This window comes from Culex quinquefasciatus, chromosome 3 (genome assembly GCF_015732765.1).
Source record: "Culex quinquefasciatus strain JHB chromosome 3, VPISU_Cqui_1.0_pri_paternal, whole genome shotgun sequence".
NCBI lineage: Eukaryota > Metazoa > Arthropoda > Insecta > Diptera > Culicidae > Culex > Culex quinquefasciatus.
Window position 1 is genome coordinate 200214521 of NC_051863.1, and position 16663 is coordinate 200231183.

At 37.3% G+C, this 16663-nt stretch overlaps 4 protein-coding genes and 1 pseudogene across 5 annotated transcripts; all 5 read right to left on the reverse strand.

Moving 5' to 3' along the window:
• Positions 1-66: 66 nt before the first annotated feature.
• On the reverse strand, positions 67-6872 carry LOC6032873 (brachyurin). Of its 2 annotated transcripts, XM_038259965.1 has the most exons (4): positions 6542-6872; positions 731-1007; positions 330-634; positions 67-268 (listed from the first exon to the last, which is right to left on the reverse strand). In XM_038259965.1, the coding sequence occupies exons 1-4, from the start codon at positions 6776-6778 to the stop codon at positions 146-148; spliced, it is 942 nt and encodes a 313-aa protein (XP_038115893.1). In that variant the 5' UTR covers positions 6779-6872; the 3' UTR covers positions 67-145. The 2 variants fall into 2 exon arrangements, with proteins under 2 accessions (XP_038115893.1, XP_001843398.2); XM_001843346.2 differs by lacking the exon at positions 6542-6872 and having other exon boundaries at positions 731-1338.
• Positions 1464-2592, reverse strand: LOC119768790 (brachyurin-like). Its single transcript, XM_038259968.1, has 2 exons — positions 2317-2592; positions 1464-2254 (listed from the first exon to the last, which is right to left on the reverse strand). Exons 1-2 carry the CDS (start codon positions 2536-2538, stop codon positions 1580-1582), a joined length of 897 nt encoding a protein of 298 aa, XP_038115896.1. The 5' UTR covers positions 2539-2592; the 3' UTR covers positions 1464-1579.
• LOC119768789 (brachyurin-like) lies at positions 2936-3869 on the reverse strand. Its single transcript, XM_038259967.1, is given in 2 exon segments — positions 2936-3553; positions 3555-3869. Coding segments are annotated over 2 exon segments (897 nt in total). The 5' UTR covers positions 3860-3869; the 3' UTR covers positions 2936-2961.
• Positions 6873-6997: 125 nt separating the features above from the next.
• Positions 6998-9407, reverse strand: LOC6032872 (transmembrane protease serine 9). Its single transcript, XM_038261431.1, has 3 exons — positions 8502-9407; positions 7854-8088; positions 6998-7791 (listed from the first exon to the last, which is right to left on the reverse strand). Exons 1-3 carry the CDS (start codon positions 9395-9397, stop codon positions 7117-7119), a joined length of 1806 nt encoding a protein of 601 aa, XP_038117359.1. The 5' UTR covers positions 9398-9407; the 3' UTR covers positions 6998-7116.
• Positions 9408-13296: 3889 nt separating this feature from the next.
• On the reverse strand, positions 13297-14412 carry LOC6032871 (annotated as a pseudogene).
• Between the last annotated feature and the right edge of the window lie 2251 nt (positions 14413-16663).

Here is a 16663-nt window from a genome sequence, read left to right on the forward strand (position 1 = left end):
AAAACAAAGAAGATATCCATTAGCAAACATTCTTGGATTTTAGGAGCAGTAAAAATTATATACGCATTTTTATGGTAGACAAATCTATTGATTACTCATTTTGACTGTGGTTATCTAATCGTTATCTTAGTGAAAACAAAACCATTCAATTTTCAACCCTAATATCAGTGTGGTGAGATATCCAGTCCAGATAGAAACCGACTCGAGTGTAAACCGCTGGAGAGCCCTTCTCGCAGCCATCAGTCGATCCGTACGAAACAATGCCAATCTGCGATATATTTGAATTTGTTAGATGTGATTTTAATTAATCACACGTTATTTCGTCTCACCAGCGTCGTCTTGCCGCTCATCGAAGCAGATAGGGGTCCACCTGAATCACCTTGACAAGCATTCCTTCCGTTATCGCCAGAAACACACACATGGAAGTCATGAATCATGTCTCGGAACACCTTCCCACAGACAGCATTCGAAATTACGGGATTGCTCACGTAGCGCAACTCCAGCTTGAGAATGTCCGATATTTCGGCAAATTCATCACCACTCAGTGCTCCCCAGCCGGAAACGGTAGCATCCATGTTCACCAGATCCACCTGAGCTTCCCGTCGTGACGGAAGTCTGATAGGCTGAACCTTATCTGCAACACAACAAAATTATCAAACTGGAAAATTTGTGAATCCCCGGAAACGCTGTCGTAACATGTGGGAAATTCCAGCCAAAATGACAAACTTACCGGTGAAGATAAGTGCCTTGGTCAGCCGTAATATGGCAATATCGTTCAACACATCCACTGGATCATATTTCGGGTGTACCAACATATCGTGAAACGTGACATCAATTTCAACCGCCTGAGAATCACTCGGAATGCTGATCGTGTTGGTTCCCACCACGACAACAGCGTCGATGGCACCGTCCAAACAGTGCGCCGCTGTCAGGACAAACGTAGACGAAATTATCGTTCCACCGCAGAGAGTTCCCGATCCGTCCGGGAAATTAATGAGTATCGCAGCCTGATATGGAAACTGTTGCGTCAGCGCAATTGATCCACTGGAAATTTTAGAACCTCCACTTATTAGCAACGCTGCTTCACTGTTTAGAATCTGTTGATCTTGCTGTACCAGATCAGGAAGTCTAATCCAGAATGTTGACAAATGCGGACTAGCGTCAGTAAACCCCGATGGTTTACAGTGGCCATTTTCGAAATATAAGGCTGCCAAAAATATCAACGTTGAAACTGAGACGAACATCTTAGACCCCTTTCGGCGACTGAATCGTGTGTGATAAAACTAGGGCTCGCAATTAGATCAAGTCTTTTTATTGATTTTTGTCCGGAATGAGAGGCACTTGTTCAGATTCAACGGGAGTGATAAAAATGTTTTCGTTGCTGTGGTTCAATAGGGTTGACGGTACCGGTTTAACCTAAATTTAAAAAAAAAAAAAACAAAACAATTGATGAATTAGACACATTTTTAGAAACCAAATCTGTTTATTAACCGAAAATATGCCAAAAGTGCCAACAATAAAAAAACTAAATTTTGTTTATTTATCAAACACAATAACTGTAGAAAACCTAAATGACCTATTAGACATCCGTGTGCGTTCGAATCCAGTCCGAATAGAACGTAATTCTTACAAAAACGGCGGGCCAGTTCACTTCACACCCAAGGACAGCTCCAAAAGAATGAATTCCCACCAGCAAAGTTTGACCACCTTCCAGAATGGTCAGCGGGCCTCCGTCATCCCCAACACACGGTCCGCGTCCGTTCACGTTAGATAGGCACAACTTTTGACCGTCGATGAGGTCACCCCACCATCCCGCGCCACAATCGGCGTTCGTCAAAATTGGGTTAAACACGTAACGCAGCACGTCCGAGAACGAAGTGCTCGCATCCGACGTGCGGCCAAACCCACTTACGGTGGCGGCCATTCCGGCAAATGTACGCGAATCTGTAACGGCGGGCAGCCTTGCCGGTTGAATCCGACCTGTCATTGGTGCTGGCGTCGGCAGCCTGACGACCGCGATATTATGCCGAAATATAAACTCCAGATATTGCTCGTGAACTCGGATGTCCGAACTGCTAAAGTCAATGCGCACTTGTCCTACCTCGTTCTCGTTCTGTAGGTTTTGTGCTCCCAGAATAACCGTTCCTTCACTGGCACCATCCACGCAAACAGCAGCCGTTAGGATAAAATTTGATGAAATCAGCACTCCACCACAGAGTCCAATCCCGCCAGCGATGTCGGTCAGAACAGCGGCCTAGCACAAAAGAAATCTCATTTAGTTGTTTCCAACTATCGACAGAGCAGATGTTATCTCACCTGATACGGAAACTGTCCCGGGGAAGCGATCTGGCCACCAACGATGCGTTGATTCGAACCCCAGTTATATCCAGTATTCCCTTCCGTCAAATCCTCGATGCGTTTCGCTACGTGAGGAAACTCGCTGATCGGACGCACCAAACTCCAGTCAATTTTACGGGTTGATCCGTTGGCCACGGTCAGACCTACCAGCAGTAACACGGCGCACGCCAAGAGCTTCATCCTTGCGTTCGGTTAGAGCGACAGACCAGATGTGCACACGAATTGTATCTGACGTGAAAAGTCCAAAGGTAATTACTGCAAGTCAACACGAAGCTTAATCCCCTCAGGATTAGTCGAAACGAATTCAATTTGTAATAAAGTTGGGGATGTATTTAGGAGATAAGCAAACTCGTGTTTTCTAGATTTTTCCTATCATAAGATTTCGAGGGACACATGTGTGATTTTTTTCAATGATTCGAGCATCCCTACCTTGCCAAAATCAGTCAACTCTTTTAATCTACTTTTAGGCGCACTTTGAGACTCGAAATTAGTTAAAGATAACGGAATGATTCAATCACAACTTTTCCACAATTCAGTAACAGTAACAGCAAGCCCAAATGTGAACCCAAAGGCCAGAGTTTAAATTCTAAAAAACAGTTTTATTCACGGTTCAATCACTACATCCGAGTTTTCCTCGATCCAATCCAAGAAATAGGTAATCCGAGCAAAAGCTGTTGGCAACCCGTCTTTGCAAGCCAACGATCCGAAGGATACGACGCCCACCTGCAAGGGGCTGCCAGCGTCCAAAACCGTGAGCGGACCTCCCGAATCACTTTGGCATGCTCCACGACCACCAACTCCCGATTGGCAAATGTTTTGAGCTTGAATCATGTCGACATTATTGCCAGAGGCAGCCAAACAGTTAGCATTGGTGATTATAGGATTCAGAGCGTATCGCATAACTGCAGATAGCTCATTGTGATCGTCAGATGTTCGTCCATAGCCGGAAACGGTTCCCATCATTCCGGCGAAGGTGCGTCTATCAGAACGTGCCGGCAGACGAACAGGCACGACACGATCATTAAAAATTATTCTTTCTCTCATCCGCACGGTGGCAATGTCATTTCTTATGTGCATTAAGGTGTACCCTGGGTGAATGTTGATGTCCTCAACCGTGTAAGCAATCCTTTGCTGCGATGGTTCATCCTCAAACCGGTTGTGTGCTCCCATTATCGCAATTCCCGGAGGCACCTTGGACACAATGAGCCGCGGTTAAGATGTAATTGGCCGTCAAGATCGTTGCACCACACACAGCGGTTCCCAGTGGTAACTCTGAAAGGGAAACTGCCTGGTATGGGAATTGTCCGGGAGTTGCCTCGCGTCCATTGACGATACGACGATCCGGTTCAGGTTCAGAGTGGCGATAGTGCTGCAGCTCGGCCGGAAGTCGTGCCCAGTAGTGATCAAAGTCTTCAATCGGACGAACGTTGCTCCAGTCGATTTCGATCCATTCGGCTGCACTCAGCGAAAGGACTACTATTAATAATGCTATGACCTGCATGTTGGGATTAAACGAGTTATGAACTGATTTAAAATCGGACCAAACGGAAGCTTTTATAGCCACGCTAACTTATCAACAGAATATCTCAGTTCACCTCAGTTTCGGAAACCACTTTGTGATAAGCGAATAATCTTCTCTTTGAATTTTTTTTCCCCCAAAATTATGTCTCTTTGGTGGGATTTTACCATACTATATACTTTAAACCAGTGGTTCTCAACCTTTTTCGTTGCATTCCCCCCTAGGCTTATTTGAAAGACCTTCATTCCTCCCTCCCTCATTTTTAACTGTGTTTTGGTCAAATTAAATAAATAACATAATTTTGTATTTAATAATTAATAATAAAAATTGATATTTTAAAATCATAAGTAAACGAATCATACAAAAAAAAATTAATTTGTGATTGCGAAATAAACTGAACTACTTTTGTTCTTTTCAATTTGTTTGATTTAATCCATAATAATTGAAAAGTTTTGTTCTAAAAAATTACAGACATAGGGATTTGAAAAAAGCTGAACGTAAAAAAGAAAATAATGCTTATATCTTTAGGAGTAAAAAGTCTTTAATGCAATTTGTTTGATTTAATCAAACATAATTGAAAATGTTTTGTTTAAAAAATACATACAAAGAGATTTAAAAAATCTAAACGCAAGAAAAGAAATTAATTCTTATATCTTTAGCAGTAAAAAGTAGAAAAAGTAATAATAGAAAGAGCACAACAAAAAAATACAAAAATTTATTTTTAAGCCTGACAGAATTCAATCTTGCACAAATTATTGTGAAGATATTATTTTCAATTGAATTTAGTTTTTCAGTTTTATTCTTACAATAAATTTTGTTTTATTATTCAGCATAAACCTCACCAAAATTCCAAAAGAAAATCAAATCAAACAGTCACAAACAATATTTCCAATGTATTTTAAAGAGCAGCTGAGATTAAAACGACAGTTTTTTCATAAACGTATCGAGGAATTTAAACAGTTTGTTCGTGGTTTCCATTTTCATGAACGCTGGTTCATTTTGCGAACTTATTTTTCTACGTGTTGTTGCGTTTTATTGTACCACGGACTCCCCACACAGAAAAAAAATCAATTCTCGTAATCGTGAATAAAGTTCACGAATGTGAGAACCACGAAGGAATTTATTCATGAGTATGGTGCATTTGCACTATAAACGTGAATATATTCCTTCGTGGTTCTCGCATTCGTGAATTTAATTCACGATTTCGAGAATTGATTTTTTTTTTCGTGCACAAATCGTTGTTATAAAATGAAATTGTCCAGCAAACCTATGATAGGCCTCGGTACCAAGGACAATTTTTGCGCCCCTAGGCCAAGTTTGAAAAATATTTAACAGAATTTGTCAGTCGAGCTGTTAACAAATATAACATGTAGAAAAAGTTAAAGTTTCTATGTTTTTTAAGCAAACGTGTTAACTAACAAGTTATCGTACCAAATAAATCATCAAATTAAAAATTACTGTATTTAAATCAGTGTCATTTTATGGTTCAAAGGAAAGAAACGTTTTTTTATTTCAAAAAACAACGAAGCGTAGGTTAAAATTTGAGGGCAATTAGCAGAAATCAATTAAAAATGCATTCCCCTGCGTATAGAATCGTTTTTAGCATGTTTGATTTCATTAAAAAAAATGATTTTTTGAAAAATTTTGATGTACAGTACCGCAAAAAGTTTTTGTTGGCTACAATGTTTGTTTTCGTCAAATCAACTGAACTAGTGTAAAATGCATTTTTAAAAACTTTTTCATTCAGAAGGGACGAGGGACAACAATTTTAAAAATATTTTCATCAGCTTTACCATAACTTATAACGCGATATTCAGTAAATTATTATGTTTTGAGCAATTCTCTACGAAATCGGTCTATTTTCTTCAATTTTAATTTTTGTATTTTTTAATCCGGCTGAAACTTTTTTGGTGCCTTCGGTATGCCCAAAGAAGCCATTTTGCATCATTAGTTTGTCCATATAATTTTCCATACAAATTCGGCAGCTGTCCATACAAAAATGATGTATGAAAATTCAAAATCTGTATCTTTTGAAGGAATTTTTGATCGATTTGGTGTCTTCGGCAAAGTTGTAGGTATGGATACGGACTACACTGGAAAAATAATACACGGTAAAAAAATTTGGTGATTTTTTTTTAACTTTATCACTAAAACTTGATTTACAAAAACACTATTTTTAATTTTTTTATTTTTGATATGTTTTAGAAGACATAAAATGCCAACTTTTCAGAAATTTCCAGGTTGTGCAAAAATCACTGACCGAGTTATGAATTTTTAATCAATACTGATTTTTCAAAAATCGAAATTTTGGTCGTAAAATTTTTCAACTTCATTTTTCGATGTAAAATCAAATTTGCAATCAAAAAGTACTTTACTAAAATTTTGATAAAGTGCACCGTTTTCAAGTTATAGCCATATTTAAGTGACTTTTTTGAAAATAGTCGCAGTTTTTCATTTTTTTAAATTAGTGCACATGTTTGCCCAGTTTTGAAAAAAATATTTTTGAAAAGCTGAGAAAATTCTCTATATTTTGCTTATTCGGACTATGTTGATACGACCTTTAGTTGCTGAGATATTGCAATGCAAAGGTTTAAAAACAGGAAAATTGATGTTTTCTAAGTTTCACCCAAACAACCCACCATTTTCTATCGTCAATATCTCAGCCTGATATGGAAACTGTTGCGTCAGCGCAATTGATCCACTGGAAATTTTAGAACCTCCACTTATTAGCAACGCTGCTTCACTGTTTAGAATCTGTTGATCTTGCTGTACCAGATCAGGAAGTCTAATCCAGAATGTTGACAAATGCGGACTAGCGTCAGTAAACCCCGATGGTTTACAGTGGCCATTTTCGAAATATAAGGCTGCCAAAAATATCAACGTTGAAACTGAGACGAACATCTTAGACCCCTTTCGGCGACTGAATCGTGTGTGATAAAACTAGGGCTCGCAATTAGATCAAGTCTTTTTATTGATTTTTGTCCGGAATGAGAGGCACTTGTTCAGATTCAACGGGAGTGATAAAAATGTTTTCGTTGCTGTGGTTCAATAGGGTTGACGGTACCGGTTTAACCTAAATTTAAAAAAAAAAAAAACAAAACAATTGATGAATTAGACACATTTTTAGAAACCAAATCTGTTTATTAACCGAAAATATGCCAAAAAGTGCCAACAATAAAAAAAAACTAAATTTTGTTTATTTATCAAACACAATAACTGTAGAAAACCTAAATGACCTATTAGACATCCGTGTGCGTTCGAATCCAGTCCGAATAGAACGTAATTCTTACAAAAACGGCGGGCCAGTTCACTTCACACCCAAGGACAGCTCCAAAAGAATGAATTCCCACCAGCAAAGTTTGACCACCTTCCAGAATGGTCAGCGGGCCTCCGTCATCCCCAACACACGGTCCGCGTCCGTTCACGTTAGATAGGCACAACTTTTGACCGTCGATGAGGTCACCCCACCATCCCGCGCCACAATCGGCGTTCGTCAAAATTGGGTTAAACACGTAACGCAGCACGTCCGAGAACGAAGTGCTCGCATCCGACGTGCGGCCAAACCCACTTACGGTGGCGGCCATTCCGGCAAATGTACGCGAATCTGTAACGGCGGGCAGCCTTGCCGGTTGAATCCGACCTGTCATTGGTGCTGGCGTCGGCAGCCTGACGACCGCGATATTATGCCGAAATATAAACTCCAGATATTGCTCGTGAACTCGGATGTCCGAACTGCTAAAGTCAATGCGCACTTGTCCTACCTCGTTCTCGTTCTGTAGGTTTTGTGCTCCCAGAATAACCGTTCCTTCACTGGCACCATCCACGCAAACAGCAGCCGTTAGGATAAAATTTGATGAAATCAGCACTCCACCACAGAGTCCAATCCCGCCAGCGATGTCGGTCAGAACAGCGGCCTAGCACAAAAGAAATCTCATTTAGTTGTTTCCAACTATCGACAGAGCAGATGTTATCTCACCTGATACGGAAACTGTCCCGGGGAAGCGATCTGGCCACCAACGATGCGTTGATTCGAACCCCAGTTATATCCAGTATTCCCTTCCGTCAAATCCTCGATGCGTTTCGCTACGTGAGGAAACTCGCTGATCGGACGCACCAAACTCCAGTCAATTTTACGGGTTGATCCGTTGGCCACGGTCAGACCTACCAGCAGTAACACGGCGCACGCCAAGAGCTTCATCCTTGCGTTCGGTTAGAGCGACAGACCAGATGTGCACACGAATTGTATCTGACGTGAAAAGTCCAAAGGTAATTACTGCAAGTCAACACGAAGCTTAATCCCTCAGGATTAGTCGAAACGAATTCAATTTGTAATAAAGTTGGGGATGTATTTAGGAGATAAGCAAACTCGTGTTTTCTAGATTTTTCCTATCATAAGATTTCGAGGGACACATGTGTGATTTTTTTCAATGATTCGAGCATCCCTACCTTGCCAAAATCAGTCAACTCTTTTAATCTACTTTTAGGCGCACTTTGAGACTCGAAATTAGTTAAAGATAACGGAATGATTCAATCACAACTTTTCCACAATTCAGTAACAGTAACAGCAAGCCCAAATGTGAACCCAAAGGCCAGAGTTTAAATTCTAAAAAACAGTTTTATTCACGGTTCAATCACTACATCCGAGTTTTCCTCGATCCAATCCAAGAAATAGGTAATCCGAGCAAAAGCTGTTGGCAACCCGTCTTTGCAAGCCAACGATCCGAAGGATACGACGCCCACCTGCAAGGGGCTGCCAGCGTCCAAAACCGTGAGCGGACCTCCCGAATCACTTTGGCATGCTCCACGACCACCAACTCCCGATTGGCAAATGTTTTGAGCTTGAATCATGTCGACATTATTGCCAGAGGCAGCCAAACAGTTAGCATTGGTGATTATAGGATTCAGAGCGTATCGCATAACTGCAGATAGCTCATTGTGATCGTCAGATGTTCGTCCATAGCCGGAAACGGTTCCCATCATTCCGGCGAAGGTGCGTCTATCAGAACGTGCCGGCAGACGAACAGGCACGACACGATCATTAAAAATTATTCTTTCTCTCATCCGCACGGTGGCAATGTCATTTCTTATGTGCATTAAGGTGTACCCTGGGTGAATGTTGATGTCCTCAACCGTGTAAGCAATCCTTTGCTGCGATGGTTCATCCTCAAACCGGTTGTGTGCTCCCATTATCGCAATTCCCCCGGAGGCACCTTGGACACAATGAGCCGCGGTTAAGATGTAATTGGCCGTCAAGATCGTTGCACCACACACAGCGGTTCCCAGTGGTAACTCTGAAAGGGAAACTGCCTGGTATGGGAATTGTCCGGGAGTTGCCTCGCGTCCATTGACGATACGACGATCCGGTTCAGGTTCAGAGTGGCGATAGTGCTGCAGCTCGGCCGGAAGTCGTGCCCAGTAGTGATCAAAGTCTTCAATCGGACGAACGTTGCTCCAGTCGATTTCGATCCATTCGGCTGCACTCAGCGAAAGGACTACTATTAATAATGCTATGACCTGCATGTTGGGATTAAACGAGTTATGAACTGATTTAAAATCGGACCAAACGGAAGCTTTTATAGCCACGCTAACTTATCAACAGAATATCTCAGTTCACCTCAGTTTCGGAAACCACTTTGTGATAAGCGAATAATCTTCTCTTTGAATTTTTTTTCCCCCAAAATTATGTCTCTTTGGTGGGATTTTACCATACTATATACTTTAAACCAGTGGTTCTCAACCTTTTTCGTTGCATTCCCCCCTAGGCTTATTTGAAAGACCTTCATTCCTCCCTCCCTCATTTTTAACTGTGTTTTGGTCAAATTAAATAAATAACATAATTTTGTATTTAATAATTAATAATAAAAATTGATATTTTAAAATCATAAGTAAACGAATCATACAAAAAAAAATTAATTTGTGATTGCGAAATAAACTGAACTACTTTTGTTCTTTTCAATTTGTTTGATTTAATCCATAATAATTGAAAAAGTTTTGTTCTAAAAAAAATTACAGACATAGGGATTTGAAAAAAAAAGCTGAACGTAAAAAAAGAAAATAATGCTTATATCTTTAGGAGTAAAAGTCTTTAATGCAATTTGTTTGATTTAATCAAACATAATTGAAAATGTTTTGTTTAAAAAATACATACAAAGAGATTTAAAAAATCTAAACGCAAGAAAAGAAATTAATTCTTATATCTTTAGCAGTAAAAAGTAGAAAAAGTAATAATAGAAAGAGCACAACAAAAAAATACAAAAATTTATTTTTAAGCCTGACAGAATTCAATCTTGCACAAATTATTGTGAAGATATTATTTTCAATTGAATTTAGTTTTTCAGTTTTATTCTTACAATAAATTTTGTTTTATTATTCAGCATAAACCTCACCAAAATTCCAAAAGAAAATCAAATCAAACAGTCACAAACAATATTTCCAATGTATTTTAAAGAGCAGCTGAGATTAAAACGACAGTTTTTTCATAAACGTATCGAGGAATTTAAACAGTTTGTTCGTGGTTTCCATTTTCATGAACGCTGGTTCATTTGCGAACTTATTTTTCTACGTGTTGTTGCGTTTTATTGTACCACGGACTCCCACACAGAAAAAATCAATTCTCGTAATCGTGAATAAAGTTCACGAATGTGAGAACCACGAAGGAATTTATTCATGAGTATGGTGCATTGCACTATAAACGTGAATATATTCCTTCGTGGTTCTCGCATTCGTGAATTTAATTCACGATTTCGAGAATTGATTTTTTTCGTGCACAAATCGTTGTTATAAAATGAAATTGTCCAGCAAACCTATGATAGGCCTCGGTACCAAGGACAATTTTTGCGCCCCTAGGCCAAGTTTGAAAAATATTTAACAGAATTTGTCAGTCGAGCTGTTAACAAATATAACATGTAGAAAAAGTTAAAGTTTCTATGTTTTTTAAGCAAACGTGTTAACTAACAAGTTATCGTACCAAATAAATCATCAAATTAAAAATTACTGTATTTAAATCAGTGTCATTTTATGGTTCAAAGGGAAAGAAACGTTTTTTTTTATTTCAAAAAAACAACGAAGCGTAGGTTAAAATTTGAGGGCAATTAGCAGAAATCAATTAAAAATGCATTCCCCTGCGTATAGAATCGTTTTTAGCATGTTTGATTTCATTAAAAAAAATGATTTTTTGAAAAATTTTGATGTACAGTACCGCAAAAAGTTTTTGTTGGCTACAATGTTTGTTTTCGTCAAATCAACTGAACTAGTGTAAAATGCATTTTTAAAAACTTTTTCATTCAGAAGGGACGAGGGACAACAATTTTAAAAATATTTTCATCAGCTTTACCATAACTTATAACGCGATATTCAGTAAATTATTATGTTTTGAGCAATTCTCTACGAAATCGGTCTATTTTCTTCAATTTTAATTTTTGTATTTTTTAATCCGGCTGAAACTTTTTTGGTGCCTTCGGTATGCCCAAAGAAGCCATTTTGCATCATTAGTTTGTCCATATAATTTTCCATACAAATTCGGCAGCTGTCCATACAAAAATGATGTATGAAAATTCAAAAATCTGTATCTTTTGAAGGAATTTTTGATCGATTTGGTGTCTTCGGCAAAGTTGTAGGTATGGATACGGACTACACTGGAAAAATAATACACGGTAAAAAAATTTGGTGATTTTTTATTTAACTTTATCACTAAAACTTGATTTACAAAAACACTATTTTTAATTTTTTTATTTTTTGATATGTTTTAGAAGACATAAAATGCCAACTTTTCAGAAATTTCCAGGTTGTGCAAAAATCACTGACCGAGTTATGAATTTTTAATCAATACTGATTTTTCAAAAATCGAAATTTTGGTCGTAAAATTTTCAACTTCATTTTCGATGTAAAATCAAATTTGCAATCAAAAAGTACTTTACTAAAATTTTGATAAAGTGCACCGTTTTCAAGTTATAGCCATATTTAAGTGACTTTTTTGAAAATAGTCGCAGTTTTTCATTTTTTTAAATTAGTGCACATGTTTGCCCAGTTTTGAAAAAAATATTTTTGAAAAGCTGAGAAAATTCTCTATATTTTGCTTATTCGGACTATGTTGATACGACCTTTAGTTGCTGAGATATTGCAATGCAAAGGTTTAAAAACAGGAAAATTGATGTTTTCTAAGTTTCACCCAAACAACCCACCATTTTCTATCGTCAATATCTCAGCAACTAATGGTCCGATTTTCAATGTTAATAAATGAAACAATTGTGAAATTTTCCGATCTTTTCGAAAAAATATTTTGGAATTTTCAAATCAAGACAAACATTTTAAAAGGGCGTAATATTGAATGTTTGGCCTTTGTGAAATGTTAGTCTTGATTTGAAAATTCCAAAAATATTTTTCGAAGAGATCGGAAAATTTCACAAATGTTTCATATATTAACATTGAAAATCGGACCATTAGTTGCTGAGATATTGACGATAGAAAATGGTGGGTTGTTTGGGTGAAACTTAGAAAACATCAATTTTCCTGTTTTTAAACCTTTGCATTGCAATATCTCAGCAACTAAAGGTCGTATCAACAAAGTCCAAATAAGCAAAATATAGAGAATTTTCTCAGCTTTTCAAAAATATTTTTCAAAACCGGGCAAACATGTGCACTAATTTAAAAATGAAAACTGCGACTATTTTCAAAAAGTCACTTAAATATGGCTATAACTTGAAAACGGTGCACTTTATCAAAATTTCAGTAAAGTACTTTTGATTGCAAATTTGATTTTACATCGAAAAATGAAGTTGAAAATTTTACGACCAAAATTTCGATTTTTGAAAAATCAGTATTGATTAAAAATTCATAACTCGGTCAGTGATTTTTGCACAACCTGAAATTTCTGAAAAGTTGGCATTTTATGCCTTCTAAAACATATCAAAAATAAAAAATTAAAAATAGTGTTTTTTGTAAATCAAGTTTTAGTGATAAAAGTTAAATAAAAAATCACCAAATTTTTTTACCGTGTATTATTTTTTCCAGTGTAGTCCGTATCCATACCTACAACTTTGCCGAAGACACCAAATCGATCAAAAATTCCTTCAAAAGATACAGATTTTTGAATTTTCATACATCATTTTTGTATGGACAGCTGCCGAATTTGTATGGAAAATTATATGGACAAACTAATGATGCAAAATGGCTTCTTTGGGCATACCGAAGGCACCAAAAAAGTTTCAGTCGGATTAAAAAATACAAAAAAAATCGAATGACCGAAATCCTAGAGAACTGCTCTTTTATGAATTAAATACAATAAGCCGACATTTTCGAAAATCATTTAAATTTAAAAAATGTACTTAGTATGAGTTAAACAATTAATATTGAAACACAAAATATATATGGGTATATTCCAAACTTGTTGTAATTAAAACTAGCTGGATGCTTTTGTATGAATGTTATCTTTTATTCTGCGGATTTGAAAGTGTGATTTTTTTTGGTTGGAAAACCCGTGGAACCAAAAAATGATTTAACTGACCTAAGTCACCTTTATCAGCCGTGCTGCAACTTTTCTTTATCAAGATAGATAAAGGATGTATTGAATGATTTATTAAAATTGATAAATCTTCTTATAGCTTGAGATAGTTATTTTTCGCGACCTTTCCAAAACATTTAAAGAGTTACATGCACACACCAATTTTTGTTTATACTGTATTTATTTATTGATTAAGGGTCAATCACAACATCTGTATTTTCTTCGATCCAGTCTAGGAAGTAGCTCACTCGAGTATATCCAGTCGGCGTTCCATCCTTGCAAACTGTTGATCCAAACGAAACGATTCCCACCTGCATACTGGTACCTTCATGCATCACCGTCAGCGGACCACCCGAATCGTTGTTGCAGGAACCGCGGCCATTCGCTCCCGACTGGCAGATATTTTGGTCTTGGATCAGATTCACATTGTTGTCAGCGGCCTCCAGGCAGTCAGCATTAGTCAGGATGGGGTTAAGAGCATAACGCAGAACTGGAGACAATTCATTATGCTCGTCGGAAGTTCCCCAAAACCAGTAACAGTCCCCATCAATCCAGCGAACGTCCGTCCATCGGAACGGGCCGGCAGCCGCACTGGTTGAACACGATCGTTGAGCTGAATTCCTGCTCTGATCCGAACTACTCCGATGTTATTGCGAATGTGCGTAAACGTGAATCCTGGATGGTACGTCATATCTTCCGCAGAAAAAGTAAATCTCTGCTGTGATGGTTCCGCTTCATCGAGGCGATTGTGCGCTCCCAAAATTACGATTCCTCCGGTGGAAGGCTGCAGACAATGGGCCGCAGTCATTACGTAATTGGCACTGATGACCGCTCCTCCACAAGCCATAGTCATACCATTGGTCCAGTCGGTATACAGCAATGCATGGTACGGAAACTGTCCTGGCGTTGCTTCATTGCCGTTCACAATTCGACGATCCGGAACTGCTGCAGCCAGCGATAGAGCTGCTGTGAGAAGAATAACAATCCGCATGTTGTATGTGGAAACACTAAAAACTGATTTAAATTTAAACCAGCTGGATGCTTTTATATGAATGTTGGCGTTATCTTCTATTCTTTTGATTTGAGGGAGTGGTTTTTCGATTGGAAAACCCGTGGTGCGAAAAATTTATTGAACTGACCTAAGTCACCTTTATCAGCAATGCTACAATATTTTTTTTATCAGGGAAGATAGAGCGTGATATATGTGTTTTATTGAATTTGATAAATCTGCTGATGAAAAATCTTTCAGTTCGGCATGGTAAATAAGGGGAACGACAGTCATATTGTGTATAACATCATGTGGTCAGTATTGAAGTGATAAAAGCTACCCACTATACAACAAAAATTTCAGAATGCAAAAGCATGTTGAATACATAACCAAAGTGAGTATCATTGCCAAACGGCGGATATCTGATTTACTTAAACGGGTTTAAGAGACATCTGTCACCGCGCAAAAATGTTTAAAATGAGCAAAATGAACAGAATGAGTAAAATGTTCATAATGACCAAAATATGCAAAATGTTCAAATTTACTTTAGGACGTAGAAGGTGTATTTCACTCTTGGGGCAATGACTGTCAATGATGATTCTGGATCCAGGGTCCAGAAATAGTAAATTGAAGTGAAAATATAATCACGGTACCGTAAAACGGGGTGACTTTGATAGCCGGGGTGACTTTGATAGGTTTGCGATTTTTCCGCAAAATGAAGAGTACAATTAAAATACGTAAGGAATGGTTCAGAAACATACTGACCGTGGTAGAGAAGTGTTCAAAGTACCTAATGAAGAACTTTTCATAAATTTTTGAAAAGTTTATAAAGTTAGTTTACTATAGTTAAGAAAATGTGGATGAAAGTCATTATTTTAAACTTCTCAAAGTGTCATGATTTTCTCAATGAACATGATTTTTAATCGGAAAACGGAATGCATTTTCGGATTCTTTGGACAATTTTCCACTAGGAGAAGGTTAAATAAGTTTGTAAATAATAAATAATATGTGTTTTTTGAAACACAATGAAAAAAAAATCTCCAAATTTATAGGCAAATTCAGTTGAACAAATTTCATGTAAAATGTGAAAACTTGTGATTCGTGCTTCGAATTCAGTTTAAAATGCAATATAAATCGATAATTTTATAAACAAAACTATTTTTAACAAATTTCAGGCAAAATTCCGACTTTTTAACAATTTTACCTAAAATTTATATGTATTTTGTTTAAAAAGCTTATAAACTTAGTTAACTTAATATAAACATTGATTTTTTTTCTTACAAACTATATCACCTACTTTAGTGATGGTACATTTAACGTACAAATAAAGTTTGAACATCTTAAATATGTTTTTAACAAGAAAAACTATGACTATCAAAGTCACCCCGGAATTAAAACCAAGAATTTTTAACTTAACTATTTTTCTAAACACTATTGAAAAAACTTTTTTTCCAAAATAGTGCATGGACTTTGTGTGGCCTACCCCAGTACATGTTTTAAAAATAATAATCTTGAGAAAAACCTTACCTGTTGGAAAATATTCTAAAAACAAATTGAAATCCCGGTTTACGGTATGTAAAATGCTTCTACAAACAACACAAAAAAAACATTTTGTGATTGATAAATTCTGTATCAAGATTCGAATATTTTCTAAAACAAACAGCCGCCAAATGACCGATCGGGAATGATGCCTTCCAAAGCCTTAAAATATCAAAAAAGTACAAAAAGACAAGAATGATCAAATTGATCAAAATGTCCAAATTGATCATAATTACCTAAAGGACAATTTTTGGTCTTTGTGACCAAAATACCTAAAAAGACAAAAATGATCAAAATTACCAAAATGACAAAAAATAACAAAATGATCAAGTTGACAAAAAAACCAAAATTACCAAAATGAACAAAACAATCAAAACGACGAAAATAACCAAAATCTCCAAACATTTTTGTGGTTTTTCCCATACAAACTTTAACGATAAAAAGCGACAAAATTGAACTTGCATGAAACTGAAAAAAAACCTAGTGCAAAAAACTTACTCACGTGCATAAGTTTTTTTGCACGAATTTTAATGCTACAAATACCGGCGTATAGATCAAAATGGTTTCCCTCCCCAAGCGCCGGAAATTTGCAGCGGGTGTAGAGACACTTTGCATAGACGCCCTTGTTTTCATCACGTCACTGAGGTTATGGAGCGACGAGAAATTGATAAACATGTCCCCTTAGTCGAACCTTCATTAGAGAAGCAGGCAATCCACAACTCACAGCGAACGACCAAGGGAACGCCCTACCACGTATAAG

Coding starts and splice junctions, on each gene's coding strand:
- LOC6032873 (XM_038259965.1), bottom strand. CDS start 6,778: ATGTTCGTCTCAGTTTCAACGTTGATATTTTTGGCAGCCTTATATTTC. Junction 1,008..6,541: donor CGCAACAGTTTCCATATCAG/GCTGAGATATTG, acceptor TTTCCATATCAG/GCTGCGATACTCATTAATTT. Junction 635..730: donor CAAGGCACTTATCTTCACCG/GTAAGTTTGTCA, acceptor GTTGTGTTGCAG/ATAAGGTTCAGCCTATCAGA.
- LOC119768790 (XM_038259968.1), bottom strand. CDS start 2,538: ATGAAGCTCTTGGCGTGCGCCGTGTTACTGCTGGTAGGTCTGACCGTG. Junction 2,255..2,316: donor CGGGACAGTTTCCGTATCAG/GTGAGATAACAT, acceptor CTTTTGTGCTAG/GCCGCTGTTCTGACCGACAT.
- LOC6032872 (XM_038261431.1), bottom strand. CDS start 9,397: ATGCAGGTCATAGCATTATTAATAGTAGTCCTTTCGCTGAGTGCAGCC. Junction 8,089..8,501: donor TCGGATGTAGTGATTGAACC/GTGAATAAAACT, acceptor TCTGTCGCTCTA/ACCGAACGCAAGGATGAAGC. Junction 7,792..7,853: donor CGGGACAGTTTCCGTATCAG/GTGAGATAACAT, acceptor CTTTTGTGCTAG/GCCGCTGTTCTGACCGACAT.